The sequence below is a fragment of the Hyla sarda genome, chromosome 1, assembly GCF_029499605.1.
Source record: "Hyla sarda isolate aHylSar1 chromosome 1, aHylSar1.hap1, whole genome shotgun sequence".
Lineage (NCBI taxonomy): Eukaryota > Metazoa > Chordata > Amphibia > Anura > Hylidae > Hyla > Hyla sarda.
This window is the reverse complement of record NC_079189.1, coordinates 83,558,607-83,572,331: the sequence shown is the minus strand read 5'-3', so window position 1 is coordinate 83,572,331 and position 13,725 is coordinate 83,558,607. Positions and strand designations below refer to the sequence as shown.

Sequence of the window (13,725 nt, the reverse complement as noted above, 5' to 3'; positions counted from 1 at the left end):
CATGTGAAATTGATTGTCAATCAGTGTTGCTTTCTGAGTGGACAGTGTGATTTCACAGAAGTGTGATTGACTTGGAGTTACATTGTGTTATTTAAGTGTTCTCTTTATTTTTTTTTTAGCAGTGTATATAGGAGTGACAGAAGAAGATTACCTTGCTACCATCTTTGCCCCCTCCATTGACTGGGTCTCTTTCACAATTCCAGCAGCTGTTCCAGGATCGTTCAGGTGGTCCAAGTAGATCCGGATGACGTTATCCCAGTCCCTTGCATTCTCATAAGCCATGGCAGCCTCCTTGTATCTATAAAAAAAAGGCAAAGAAAATGTCAGCATTCATAGATTGAATTTATAGTCAGAAATACTAGGGTGCTTTCACAACACAACTGTAATGCTGCATACTTGTCGCAGATTCTTAACTTCTCGACTTACTTTAATTGGGAAAATCCACAATAATTCTGCAGCATGTCAGTCCTGTGTGAAAGCACAATAAAGCAGAGTTCCCTCACAAAAACTTCAAATTAGGAATATAACACAATCTCTAGCACTGTACACATTACCACCTTTTCCAACTTCCTTGCATTTCATCAATATTTGTAATATTAATATTTTCTTCATTTGGTTCTCTGAAGAATAAATCCTTTTATTAAATATTCGAATAAATAAAGAAGTTAAACCACCGGCACCGCTGTGTATATCCCAGTCACACAATGATACAATATCTCGGACTCAGTACTTCATATAGTCCAGTGTTATGGTTCCACCTTAGAGAGTGCTAGCATGTGGATCGACTGTATGTAAAGACAAGGGTGGTGCACTTCTATACAGACAAGAAACATTCCATACGAGTACATTCGAAGAGATCAGAACGCACTCACCCGGAGTCGATCGCCGTCACCACGGGATCCCAGCCTGGGTCAGGCCTGACGAAGCACCGGAGGGTGTGATACGGTCCGTGGCCAGCGTCTGAGAACTCCCCCACGCGTTGAGGCTCTCTCCTGCTATGCTCCTTACGGATTGATGGTGACCCAAGCTGGGATCCCGTGGTGACGGCGATCAACTCCGGGTGAGTGCGTTCTGATCTCTTCGAATGTACCCTTTTATTAAATATCCTGCTGGAGAAACAGCCCTCCTAATGGATCATACAGGGTAATGACGCTGCACACAACGTACTTTCCATCTGCCTCCTTTGCTTTGGCGTACTGCAGGTGGATCTTCGGAGAAGATACATTAGGAAGCAGCTCTCCAACCTTTGCCCTGAACCAAAGTAAAATGACTGATTATGAAAAGCAAAATAAATGACTGTATTTTCTGTGTAAGTAGATTCCTTACCAGTTTTTACATCGGATATATACAGAAGCTGCTTTGTCATAGTACTGACCCTTTTCATACAGCTGAGCTGCCTCTGAGAATTGCTGTAATAGAAATAAATATGAAAAACATTAATACAAGATGTCAAGTCCTGATATCACAGGTCAACGTCAGATCTCCACATACCTTCATGCTCTCCAGAATGGCCCCACAGTCCTTCTTCAAGATTCTGCTGGGGTGCTTAAGAGCCTGATTCACCCCGCGCCGGATGTCACCCATACGGATTGACATTCGAGCCACTCCGGCAAGACAGGTTTCGTCGTGCTCTTGATACTGTTGCACAACAGACTTCTATTAAAAACTAATCTCTTAGGACTGATATGGTATTTAAAACAAATAATAAATAATAAAAGCTAAATACTTTGTATAATCCTTCTTTACATTCAGGTTACAGGTTTATATAAGATAAAGATTGTAAGAAGAAAAGCAGGAGGTCCAGCACTTCGATAACAAGCAGCTTTACTGAAGAAATGACAAACAGTAAAAGCGGTCAGACGCATTTCGAGCGCATGCACTCTTCCTCGGTGACCTTGGGTGATCGAAGTGGTGGACCTCCTGCTTTTCTTTTTGCTGTTGGGTGCCCATTCGGGCACCGGTCCGTGGACCAAAGTAGGAAAGGTGAGCTGGACTTTTCCTTCTCAAGATAAAGATTGTGCATCAGCTTACCAGGAGTATCATTCAGTGGCTGTATCACTTATATTTATATTTCCATTCCAAGAATTGTAAAAAAAAAAAAAAAACACCCATTGTGGGCGATACAGGGTCCATGGGTAGGGTGTCCCAGTTTAGGTAAATTTTTTGCAGGTAGTTTTTCAGATTTTTTTTCTACAGCAAACTATACAATGTTTATGTACAGAAGGGACAGGCAGGTGTTAGGATTTGGAGCCGTGCAATGAGGGTGTGCAGTGGTCTGTAGTTCTGTGAGCCCCCTTTCATCTTATAAAAAAAAAGAGTGAATAAGGAGATTTTTTATGCTTACCGTCAAAATCTCTTTCTCGAAGGATCCATTGGGGGACACAGACCATGGGATATGCTGCTGTCACTAGGATGCTTGACACTATGGCAACAAGAGAAGTCGGCTCCTCCCAGCAGGGTATACCACCCACAGGCACCTGAGGTAATCAGTTTTAGTCCCAAAGCAATAGGAGAAGACCAACAGGTCAAGAGAAAACCACAAACTGTCCAAGCAATCAGAAGAAAAGGCAACTGAACACACCTTCGGACAGATAACTGAAATAGGAACACCAGAAAAAGGGGGGGGGGAACCGTGTCCCCCAATGGATCCTTCGAGAAAGAGATTTTACGGTAAGCATAAAAAATCTCCTTTTCTCTATCGGCTCCATTGGGGGACACAGACCATGGGACGTACCAAAGCCGTCCCTTGGGTGGGTAAGGAATCTGGTAGCACCTTGAGAAAGTGTACAAAGACGACCACGCAGATGCCTTACAGAACTGCAAGGCCGAAGCCACGTAGCGGAGGGCCCAGGATGCCCCGAAAAACCCCTGAAGGGTGGGATCTTCCCCAGGTTTTCCTATACAACGACCTTCCGGAAAAACAAAAAAGGGGGTCACACTGCCAAAAGGAAAGAGTGACTGAGAGATAAGTCCGAACAGCCCTCACCACAACCAGGTTGTGGAAAAAACACTTCCAGGGATGAGAAGGGGCTGGACAAGAGGACGGTAGGATGATGTTCTCATTGAGATGAAAAAGTAAAAAAAACATCTTAGGTAAGAAGGATGGACCTGGACTGAAAACAACTTGTCCTGGTAGACCACAAGGAAGGGAGAACGGCAGGAGAGAGCTACCAGCTCTGACACCCTCCTAACAGAGGTAAGAGCAATAAGGAACGCCACCTTCCGGGGAAGGAGGCGAAAAGAAATGTCCCTGAGAGGGTCAAAAGGGGCGTCCTGCAGAGCACCTAAGACCAAGTGTAAGTCCCAAGGGAAAAAAGGAACTGATAAGGAGGGGCAGCTTGTGCCACTCCCTGAACTAGGTTTGGACATGATAATTGAACGCCAAAGAACGTTTAAAAAGAATGGAAATGGCCGAAAGCCAACCACGACCGGAGAAAAAGGCTGAGTTTTACACCAACAGAAATAAGACCACCAGGTATGGTGGTAAATCTTTGCAGAGGAAGGCTTGTGAGCCCTCAGCATGGTGTGAACCACTTGGTAAGAGAAACTGCGGGTCCTCAGAACCGCTGTCTCAACCGTCACACCGTCAAAAGCAGAGACGGTAAAAAGGGGTGACACAGGAGACCTGATATAGGAGGTCTGGACGATAGGGAAGGTGCAGAGGTAAGTAGTACAGGAGCCTGACCACAACGACGTACCACGCCCGCCGGGGCCACGAGAATGGCAACGAGAATGGCGGGAACGCCCTCTGCTGTGAGTTTCCTCAGGACCCTGAAAAGAGAGGAAGGGGAGGAAAAAGATAAGGTAGGGCAAAGCCAGACCAATAAACAGATAAGGTAGGGCAAAGCCCGACCAAGAAGAGGAACGCTTGGTTGTGGCGGGAAGGGCAGAGGTCCACGTCTGGAGCGCCCCAGAGGTTGCAGATCACTGCAAACACCTCCGGATGTAGGGACCACTCGCCTTGGACGGCTGAGGACCGGCTGAGAAAGACCACATCCCAGAAACGCCCGGAATGAAAATCGCTGAGATGGACGGAAACCTGAGTTCAGCCCAGAAGGGTATTTCCCAAGAAGCAAGCAAAGAAAGGATTGCCCTAGGCGCCAACATGTTGAAGGGGGAAAAGGGCTTCTCGAGGGACCAAGGCCCCAGACCGGCTGGTCCTTGAAAATTACTCCCCAGCCCAACAGACTGGCAGGGAGGGGCAGGAAGGAGCACCCCCGAAAAAGCAGGGGGGGAAACTAAGCCACCATAGAAGGGACCGACAAGACTGTCGAGTGACAATGGAGACCTGTCCCACCGGAAGAGAATCACCAATTGAAGAGGTCGGTGATGAAACTGGGCAAATGGCAAGGCCTTCACGGCCGCCGCTAACCGACCCAGGACATCCATGCAAATGGGAATGGAAACTGGAACGGAAACTGGATCGGACTCTTGATATGAAAGTCAGCCGATTGGTCGGCAGAGTTGAAAGCGGGCAGAGGCCCGAATGACCATCCAACCAAAGAGAGACAAGGTCTGGAGGTTGAGACTAAGACTCTCCAGGATCTGGGCCCTGGCTGGAACTCTGATCAGAAGGTCGTCCAAGTAAGGAATCACAGAAACAACCGTTGTCCGTAAAAGGGGCTATCACAGGCGCTTGGAATTTGTTAAAGGTACGCGGAGAAGTGGCCAGACCGAAATGGAGAGCCACAATAGAAAATGACCGTCAGGAACTGCAAAGCGGAGGTACCTCTGATGACCGGAACAATGAGATGTGGAGGCAGGCATCCTTGAAGTCCACCGAGGAACGAAAATTCCCCATGAACCAGGGACGCCAGCACTGAAAGGAGAGACTCCATTCGGCATGGGAAGCAGAAGATGCTGGCTGAGATACTCGAGAACCAAGATTGGACGAACAGAAACACCTTTCTTGGGGACCACAAAGAGGTTGGAATAAACTTCGAAAACGTTCCCCTGAAGGAACCGGGACAATGAATGTGCATAGTCCAGGCATCCCGGAAGAGTAAGAGGCGACCAACCACCCGAGAAAGGTCGGCGGGTGGGGGTGACCCATCAGATCGAGGAAGGCCGCGCCGCATGGCCACAGTGGCTGCGCATGGAACAGAAAATCTCTAGCTATGGAGCATCGGGAGCTAGATTAAATAAATCCTCCAGAGGGATCTTGAATACTACCCTGGTGGAGTTGGGAGACCATACTGAAAGGGCCCTTGACCCCCAGGCCGAAGCAAAAGCAGGAAGATCCTGCTGTCTCAAGGCAAAGTTTGCCAAAGTCTCCACCTTTATGTCGGCTGGATCTTGAAGGCAGCCGCATCAGCCAAAGGCCCGGTAGGCGCCTTAGAGTTCCACAGTTGGAGAGGAGGTCCACCGAGCAAAGAGGTCCTTGGCAAAGGGATACCGCACTTGAACCTTCTAAGTTTCCTGAAACTTTTTGTCAGGGTGCCTCCAGGCGGATACCAGCAGGGCGTAAAATTAAGCGTGAGAACTGAAGGTCTTGGGTGCCGATCGGGCACGATGAAAAGGAGACTTCTGGAGTCACGTCCGAAGTTCCTGGATCCTTTAGATGGAAGGTGTATCTTATGGCAGAAACCAATGAGTACACCACATCAGGCATCCGTGCGTTCCTTTAACCGCTTAAGGACCAGAGCATTTTTTGCAATTCTGACCACTGTCACTTTAAACATTAATAACTCTGGAATGCTTTTACTTATCATTCTGATTTCAAGATTGTTTTTTCGTGACATATTCTACTTTAACATAGTGGTAAATGTTTGTGGTAACTTGCATCCTTTCTTGGTGAAAAATCCCCAAATTTGATGAAAAAAATGAAAACTTTGCATTTTTCTAACTTTGAAGCTCTCTGCTTGTAAGGGAAATGGATATTCAAAATAAAAATTTTTTGGTTCACATATACAATATGTCTACTTTATGTTTGCATCATAAAATTTATGAGTTTTTACTTTTGGAAGACACCAGAGGGCTTCAAAGTTCAGCAGCAATTTTTTAATTTTTCACAAAATATTCAAACTCACTATTTTTCAGTTACCAGTTCAGTTTTGAAGTGGATTTGAAGGGTCTTCATCTTAGAAATACCCCACAAATGACCCCATTATAAAAACTGCACCCCCAAAAGTATTCAAAATGGCATTCAGTAAGTGTTTTAACCCTTTAGGTGTTTCACAGGAATAGGAGCAAAGTGAGGGAGAAAATTCAAAATCTTAATTTTTTACACTCGCATGTTCTTGTAGACCCAATTTTTGAATTTTTACAAGGGGTAAAAAGGAGAAAATTTTTACTTGTATTTGAAACCCAATTTCTCTCGAGTAAGGACATACCTCATATGTCTATGTAAATTGTTCGGTGGGCGCAGTAGAGGGCTCAGAAGGGAAGGAGCGACAAATGGTTTTTGGGGGGCATGTCACCTTTAGGAAGCCCCTATGGTGCCAGAACAGCAAAAAAAAAAAAAAACACATGGCATACCATTTTGGAAACTAGACCCCTCGGGGAACGTAACAAGGGGTAATGTGAACCCTAATACCCCACAGGTGATTCACGACTTTTGCATATGTAAAAAAAAAAAAAAAAATGTTTTACCTAAAATGCTTGTTTTCCCCAAAATTTTACATTTTTAAAAAGGGTAATAGCAGAAAATACCCCCCAAAATTTGAAGCCCAATTTCTCCCGATTCAGAAAACACCCCATATGGGGGTGAAAAGTGCTCTGCTGGCGCACTACAGGTCTCAGAGGAGAAGGAGTCAAATTTGGCTTTTTGAAAGCAAATTTTGCTCTGGGGGCATGCCGCATTTAGGAAGCCCCTATGGTGCCAGAACAGCAAAAAAAAAAAAAACACATGGCATACCATTTTGGAAACTAGACCCCACGGGGAACGTAACAAGGGGTAATGTGAACCCTAATACCCCACAGGTGTTTGAAGACTTTTGCATATGTAAAAAAAAATTTTTTTTTACCTAAAATGCTTGGTTTCCCAAAAATTTTACATTTTTAAAAAGGGTAATAGCAGAAAATACCCCCCAAAATTTGAAGTCCAATTTCTCTCGATTCAGAAAACACCCCATATGGGGGTGAAAAGTGCTCTGCTGGCGCACTACAGGTCTCAGAAGAGAAGGAGTCACATTTGGCTTTTTGAAAGCAAATTTTGCTCTGGGGGCATGCCGCATTTAGGAAGCCCCTATGGTGCCAGAACAGCAAAAAAAAAAAAAACACATGGCATACCATTTTGGAAACTAGACCCCTCGGAAAACGTAACAAGGGGTAATGTGAACATTTATAACCCACAGGTGTTTCACGACTTTTGCATATGTAAAAAAAAAAAAATTTTTACCTAAAATGCTTGGTTTCCCAAAAAATTTACATTTTTAAAAAGGGTAATAGCAGAAAATACCCCCCAAAATTTGTAACACAATTTCTCCCGAGTACGCTGATACCCCATATGACCCTAAACTGTTGCCTTGAAATACGACAGGGCTCCAAAGCGAAAGAGCACCATGCGCATTTGAGGCCTAAATTAGGGACTTGCATAGGGGTTGACATAGGGGTATTCTACGCCAGTGATTCCCAAACAGGGGGCCTCCAGCTGTTGTAAAACTCCCAGCATGCCTGGACAGTCAGTGGCTATCTGGCAATACTGGGAGTAGTTGTTTTGCAACAGCTGGAGGCTCCATTTTGGAAACAGTGGCATACCAGACGTTTTTCATTTTTATTGGAGAGGGGGGCTGTGTAGGTATGGGGGTATGTGTATATGTAGTGTTTTTTACTTTTTATTTTAGTGTGTGGTAGTGTAGTGTTTTTAGGGTACAGTGACACGGGCGGGGGTTCACAGTAGTTTCTCGCTGGCAGTTTGAGCTGCGGCAGAAAATTTGCCGCAGCTCAAACTTGCAGCCGGATACTTACTGTAAACCTCCACCCATGTGAGTGTACCCTGTACGTTCACATTGGGGGGGGGGGGGGGACATCCAGCTGTTGCAAAACTACAACTCCCAGCATGTATGCTGGGAGTTGTAGTTTTGCAACAGCTGGAGGCACACTGGTTGTGAAACACAGAGTTTGGTAACAAACTCAGTGTTTTGCAACCAGTGTGCCTTCAGCTGTTGCAAAAGCTACAACCCCCAGCATGTACGGACAGTGGAAGGGCATGCTGGGACTTGTAGTTATGCAACAGTTGGAGGCATACTACTTTGGCTGGGGATTGTAGTTATGCAACAGCTGGAGACACACTGGTTTGCTACTTAACTCAGTGTATTACAACCAGTGTGCCTTCAGTTGTTGCAAAACTACAACTCTCAGCAGTCACAGACAGCCAACGGGCATGTTGGGAGTTGTAGTTATGCAACCAGCAGATGCATCACTACAACTCCCAGCATGCACTTTAGCTGATTGTGCAAGCTGGGAGTTGTAGTTATACAACAGCTGAAGGAACACTTTTCCATAGAAAAAATGTGCCTCCAGCTGTTGCAAAACTATAAGTCCCAGAATGCCCATAAGGGAATGCTGGGAGTTGTGGTGGTCTGCCTCCTGCTGTTGCATAACTACAGCTCCCAGCATGCCCTTTTTGCATGCTGGGAGCTGTTGCTAAGCAACAGCAGGAGGCTGTCACTCACGTCCAACTGCTGATCCACGCCGCCGCTGTAGGTCAGTCCCTCGCCGCCGCCACTCCTGGGGCCCCGATCCCAACAGGGACGCCGGGGATCGGGGTCTCCAGCTGCCGGGGTCCTCTTCCCGCACCCGATCACGTCCTCCGGAAGAGGGGCGGAGCGGATTGCGGGAGTGACACCTGCAGCAGTTGCCCTGATTGGTCGGCCGGTAAACCGGCCAACGGATCAGGGCAATCGTGAGGTGGCACCAGTGCCACCTCACCTCTGCTGGCTATGGCTGTAATTCCGGGTCACCGGGTCACTGGAGAACCGATTGACCCGGAATCAGCTGCTGATCACTGGGCTGAATTGTTCAGCGATCTGTGGCCATCGCCGACATGGAGGGTCATCATGACCCCCCTGGGCGATATGCCGCGATGCCTGCTGATCGATAAAAGCAGGTATCGGGCAGCGGTTCACCTCCGGCTAGCGGCGGGGGGCCGGGAATATACAGGATGTACTCATACGTCCTCGGTCCTTAAGGACTCGGAAACGGGGGCGTATGAGTACGTCCATTGTCCTTAAGGGGTTAAGTCGGAGGCCGAATCAAAAACCTCATCCGCAAGTTATCCAGGTGAATGGGAACGAGGTGAGGCAGCCCTGGAAGAGGTCGGGCACGATGAGAGGAAACTTCTGGACCACGTCCGAAGTTCCTGGGTCCTTAGCTGGAAGGTGTCTCTTATGGCCGAACCAATGAGTACACCACATCAGGCATATCCGTGTGGTCCTCTGAGTCTGAGGACAAATCAAAAACCTAATCCACAAGTTCTTCGGGAGAATGGGAATGAGGTGAGGCAGCCCTGGAGGTTGGGCACGATTAAAGGAAACTTCTGGAGCCACGTCCGAAGTTTCTGGGTCCTCTAGATGGAAGGTGTCTCTTGTGGCCGAGGCCAATGAGTGCACCATGTCCGACATATCCGTGTGGTCCTCTGAATCAGAGGCCGAATAGGAAACTGCATCCACAAGTTCTCCAGGTGAATGGGAACGTGTGAGGTGGCCCTGGAAGAGGGGGAGACTGACCAGGTACGCGGGTCTAGAGAGCCAGAGCGGCGACCATGGGAGCATCCTCTAGGGGAGCGACGCTTGCTACAGGGCAGATTAACCTGTGAGGGGAGCGGAGGATGAGTCAGAAGAAAAACACCCCCATGACGCTGCGAGAGCATCAGTATAGGAGGAGAGTAGGACCCTCCGGTGGGCCAGGTGGGCCAGGAGGGCCTCTCCAATGCAGTCACCACATAACAGGAGACCTGAGCCAAGTCGGATATAGACTGGAGGAGGGAGAGAACCCAGGCTGGAGGGGCGGCCGAACCCACCGGGTCTGGTAGACAACCGGGGTAGAATAGCAGGGGGGTCTGGGGGAGCAGTGGAGCAGGCAGAACAAGTGGTTCAGCAGAACCAGACATTTTTGAGATACAGCTTTTACAGATGTAATGAGTGGTAACACTCCAGATAACTGTTTAGAGGGAGCAAATGGGTTCAGCAGAACCAGGCATTTTGGAATTACAGCTTTTACAGACAAAATGATGAACTAATGCTCCAGTTGTCTGTGCAGCCCAAGTCTGTGACCCCAGGGCAGCTGCTGTGAGGAGAACATTCTAGTGTAGACAAAGAAGGGAGAAATGCCGGCCAATAGCAAAAGAGGGGCAGGCCAGGAGCAGGGGCATTACTGATTGGCCCCTGCCGCTCACAACGTGCGCACAGCGCTGATTGAAGGTGAATTCACACCTCTCAGAAGCCCCGCAACAGAGGGGGCGGAGCTATAGCACCCTCAGCTACTGACAAGAAGGTCAGTAATGGCGCCCACGCCCGCTCCTCTCCCCGAGCGCACATGTCATTCGCATATGCGCTCGCGGGGAAGCGAGCAAGTGAGACGCCGCCGGCAGCCGAGTGCTGCCGAAAGCGAAAGTTAGCCGGCGCTTCATGCGCCCGCATATTAAACACGCCGCGGCTGTCAGCTGCTTAAAGAAACACACACACACACACCACACACAAATATCGTTCAGGAAAGTGAAAGGTATAGTGCCCTCTGAAAAAAGCTGTGCCCCAGTCCAAAAATGCTCCTGCTCACCCTAGTTTTTTCAATAAATATAGAAAAAAAACCCTGTCCAGGCCAGCCCCTAAGAAAACGTGGGCAAAAAGTGAGGGTCTCCAGAGGTTGCAAGGCTGTACCTAGGAGAAAGGGAATATACTCATCTCAGTCAGAAGAACTTACCTAATGAATTCTTCTATAAGGTCTTCAGTCAGCTTTCTGTCACCTGCATCACGCCGAGCTACCATGTGCGAGCGAGGCAAGCAGGGAAATAGGGGGATCCGGACCCATGAGGTACAACCCCAGGCGCTGACCGTTGGCGAGAGGGGGTTAACAGCGCATATACGCAATGTCTGCGCCCCCTCAATCGCAATGGGGAGACAGTGAGCCGCAGTCACTGAATCCCCACCTGAAAACATGAAAGAAAAAGGAATAAAAAATGAACACATCCCTAACTAGGAAAATAATAAAACATAAGACCTGGTCTGGAGATAACTCCAGACCATGTCCACCTCCTTAAGACACTAAGCTAAAAACTGATTACCTCAGGTGCCTGTGGGCGGGTATACCCTGCTGGGAGGAGCCGACTTCTCTTGTTGCCATAGTGTCGAGCCTCCTAGTGACAGAAGCATACACCCATGGTCTGTGTCCCCCAATGGAGCCGATAGAGAAAAATATGTTCTGTCATATGCCCAGTATATGGAAGGAATTTATATACTATTTTCAATATCAGAATTCATACCGGGCTGTCTCCAGTCATTCCTTTCTCATAATGGGCAAGAGCATTTACGTAGTCACCCCTGGTGGAAAAAAAAGAAATATCAAAACAATTCACACTAGGTTAGGCCTGTACTAGATATATATTTTTTTAGACAGAATATGAGAAGGTCTAATAATGTTCTCCTCTGGTTAGAAAACCATAAAGAACCAGAAAGGTAACAGAGTCATTGTGCACTTTTCCAAAACTCTGGTTTTGGAAAAAAAAAATCCTGTGAACCCAGTCTATAGATAAAAACCTAAGAAGCAAAAAAAAAAAAAAAAAAAAAAAAAAAAAAATGGTCAGCACATGCTACACAACTATTATACACTGCTCAAAAAAATAAAGGGAACACTTAAACAACACTATGTAACTCCAAGTCAATCACACTTCTGTGAAATCACACTGTCCACTCAGGAAGCAACACTGATTGACAATCAATTTCACATGCTGTTGTGCAAATGGAACGGACAACAGGTGGAAATTATAGGCAATTAGCAAGACACCCCCAATAAAGGAGTGGTTTTGCAGGTGGTGACCACAGACCACTTCTCAATTCCTTTACTTCTTGGCTGATGTTTCTGTCACTTTTGAATGCTGGTGGTGCTTTCACTCTAGTGGTAGCATGAGAAGGAGTCTACAACGCACACAAGTGGCTCAGATAGTGCAGCTCATCCAGAATGGCACATCAATGCGAGGTTTGGCAAGAAGGTTTGCTGTGTCTTTCAGCGTAGTGTCCAGAGCATGGAGGAGCTACCAGGAGACAGGCCAGTACATCAAGAGATGTGGAGGAGGCCGTAGGAGGGCAACAACCCAGCAGCAGGACTGCTACCTCCACCTTTGTGCAAGGAGGATCAGGAGGAGCACTGTCAGAGCCCTGCAAAATGACTTCCAGCAGGCCACAAATGTGCATGTGTCCACTCAAACGGTTAGAAACAGATTCCAGGAGGGTGGTATGTGGGCCCGACATCCACAGGTGGGGGTTGTGCTAACAGCCAAACACTGTGCAGGACAATTGGCATTTGCCAGAGAACACCAAGATTGGCAAATTTACCACTGGCACCCTGTGCTCTTCAGAGATGAAAGTAGGGTTCCCACTGAGCACATGTAATAGACATGAGAGTGAGAGTCTGGAGACGCTGTGGAGAACGTTCTGCTGCCTAATTGCTTCCTAATGCAAGACAATGCTAGACCTCATGTGACTGGAGTGTGTCAGCAGTTCCTGCAAGAGGAAGGCATTGATGCTATGAACTAGCCTGCCTGTTCCCCAGAACTGAATCCGATTGAGCAGATCTGGGACATCATGTCTCGCTCCATCCACCAACGCCACTTTGCACCACAGACTGTCCAGGAGTTGGCGGATGCTTTATTCCAGGTCTGGGAGGACATCCCTCAGGAGACCATCCGCCTCCTCATTGGGAGCATGCCCAGGCATTGTAGGAAGGTCATACAGGCACGTGGAGGCCACACACACTACTGAGCCTCATTTTGACTTTTTTTAAGGACATTACATCAAAGTTGGATCAGCCAGTAGAGTGGTTTTCCACTTTGATTTTATGTGTGACTCCATATCCAGACCTCAATGGGTTGATAAATTTGATTTCCATTGATACTTTTTGTGTGATTTTGTTGTCAGCCCATTCAACTATGTAAAGAAGAAAGTATTTCATACGATTAGTTCACTCATTCAGATCTAGGATGTGTTATCTTAGAGTTCCAGTGGTGTGGAAATAAAAAAAAAAAAATACTTGTACAAGGGGCTAAAACAGAACACAATCTACTTGTCCCTCATGACGATCCGATTGTCCTGGTACATAAAATTATTTCAACCAAAATAGTACGTAAATAAGGTCATTATTAATAGAAAATAGGCAGACCAGTATGTCACTCCATTAGGTGGACAGGGCCCCTGATAAGTCTGCCCCATTAAATAGGTAGCCCACCCTTCAGGTAGGTATGTCCCTTTATCAGGTAGATACGTTCCCTCATCATGTAGGCAGGCATGAAGGGCTCCCCTAGTATGTAAATAGGGCCCCAGATATATATGCCCCCCCCCCAGTTGGTAAAAAGGTAGGGCTCCCAGGCAGAGCCCCAGATAGAAATTACACCTATTAGGTAGAACTCCTCCATTATATTCCCCCTACTCTGATGCTCCCTGTGCCATTATATGTCAGCCCTTCCCCCGTGCCATTATATTTCAGCGCCCGACCATGCCATTATATTACTCTGCATCCTCAGTCCTGACGAAGAAGCGCGCATTGAGTGATATCATCACACGTGCCTACAGCAGG

General features: G+C 47.3%; 1 protein-coding gene across 4 annotated transcripts in view; it reads right to left on the bottom strand.

Annotated features, from left to right (window-relative positions):
• The window catches only part of WDR19 (WD repeat domain 19), a 107,198-nt gene that overhangs the window by 28,870 nt on the left and 64,603 nt on the right, over window positions 1-13,725 (bottom strand). For all 4 annotated transcript variants that reach the window (XR_008888709.1, XR_008888707.1, XM_056556865.1 and 1 more), the window contains exons 21-25: window positions 11,420-11,477; window positions 1,492-1,638; window positions 1,327-1,409; window positions 1,168-1,251; window positions 152-298 (exon numbers count right to left, since the gene is read on the bottom strand). Coding sequence is in view for 2 of the 4 variants with exons in the window: in XM_056556865.1 (XP_056412840.1) it covers window positions 152-298; window positions 1,168-1,251; window positions 1,327-1,409; window positions 1,492-1,638; window positions 11,420-11,477 (519 nt within the window). In the remaining 2 variants the exon portion in view is untranslated. The remainder of the gene's footprint in view (window positions 1-151; window positions 299-1,167; window positions 1,252-1,326; window positions 1,410-1,491; window positions 1,639-11,419; window positions 11,478-13,725) is intronic.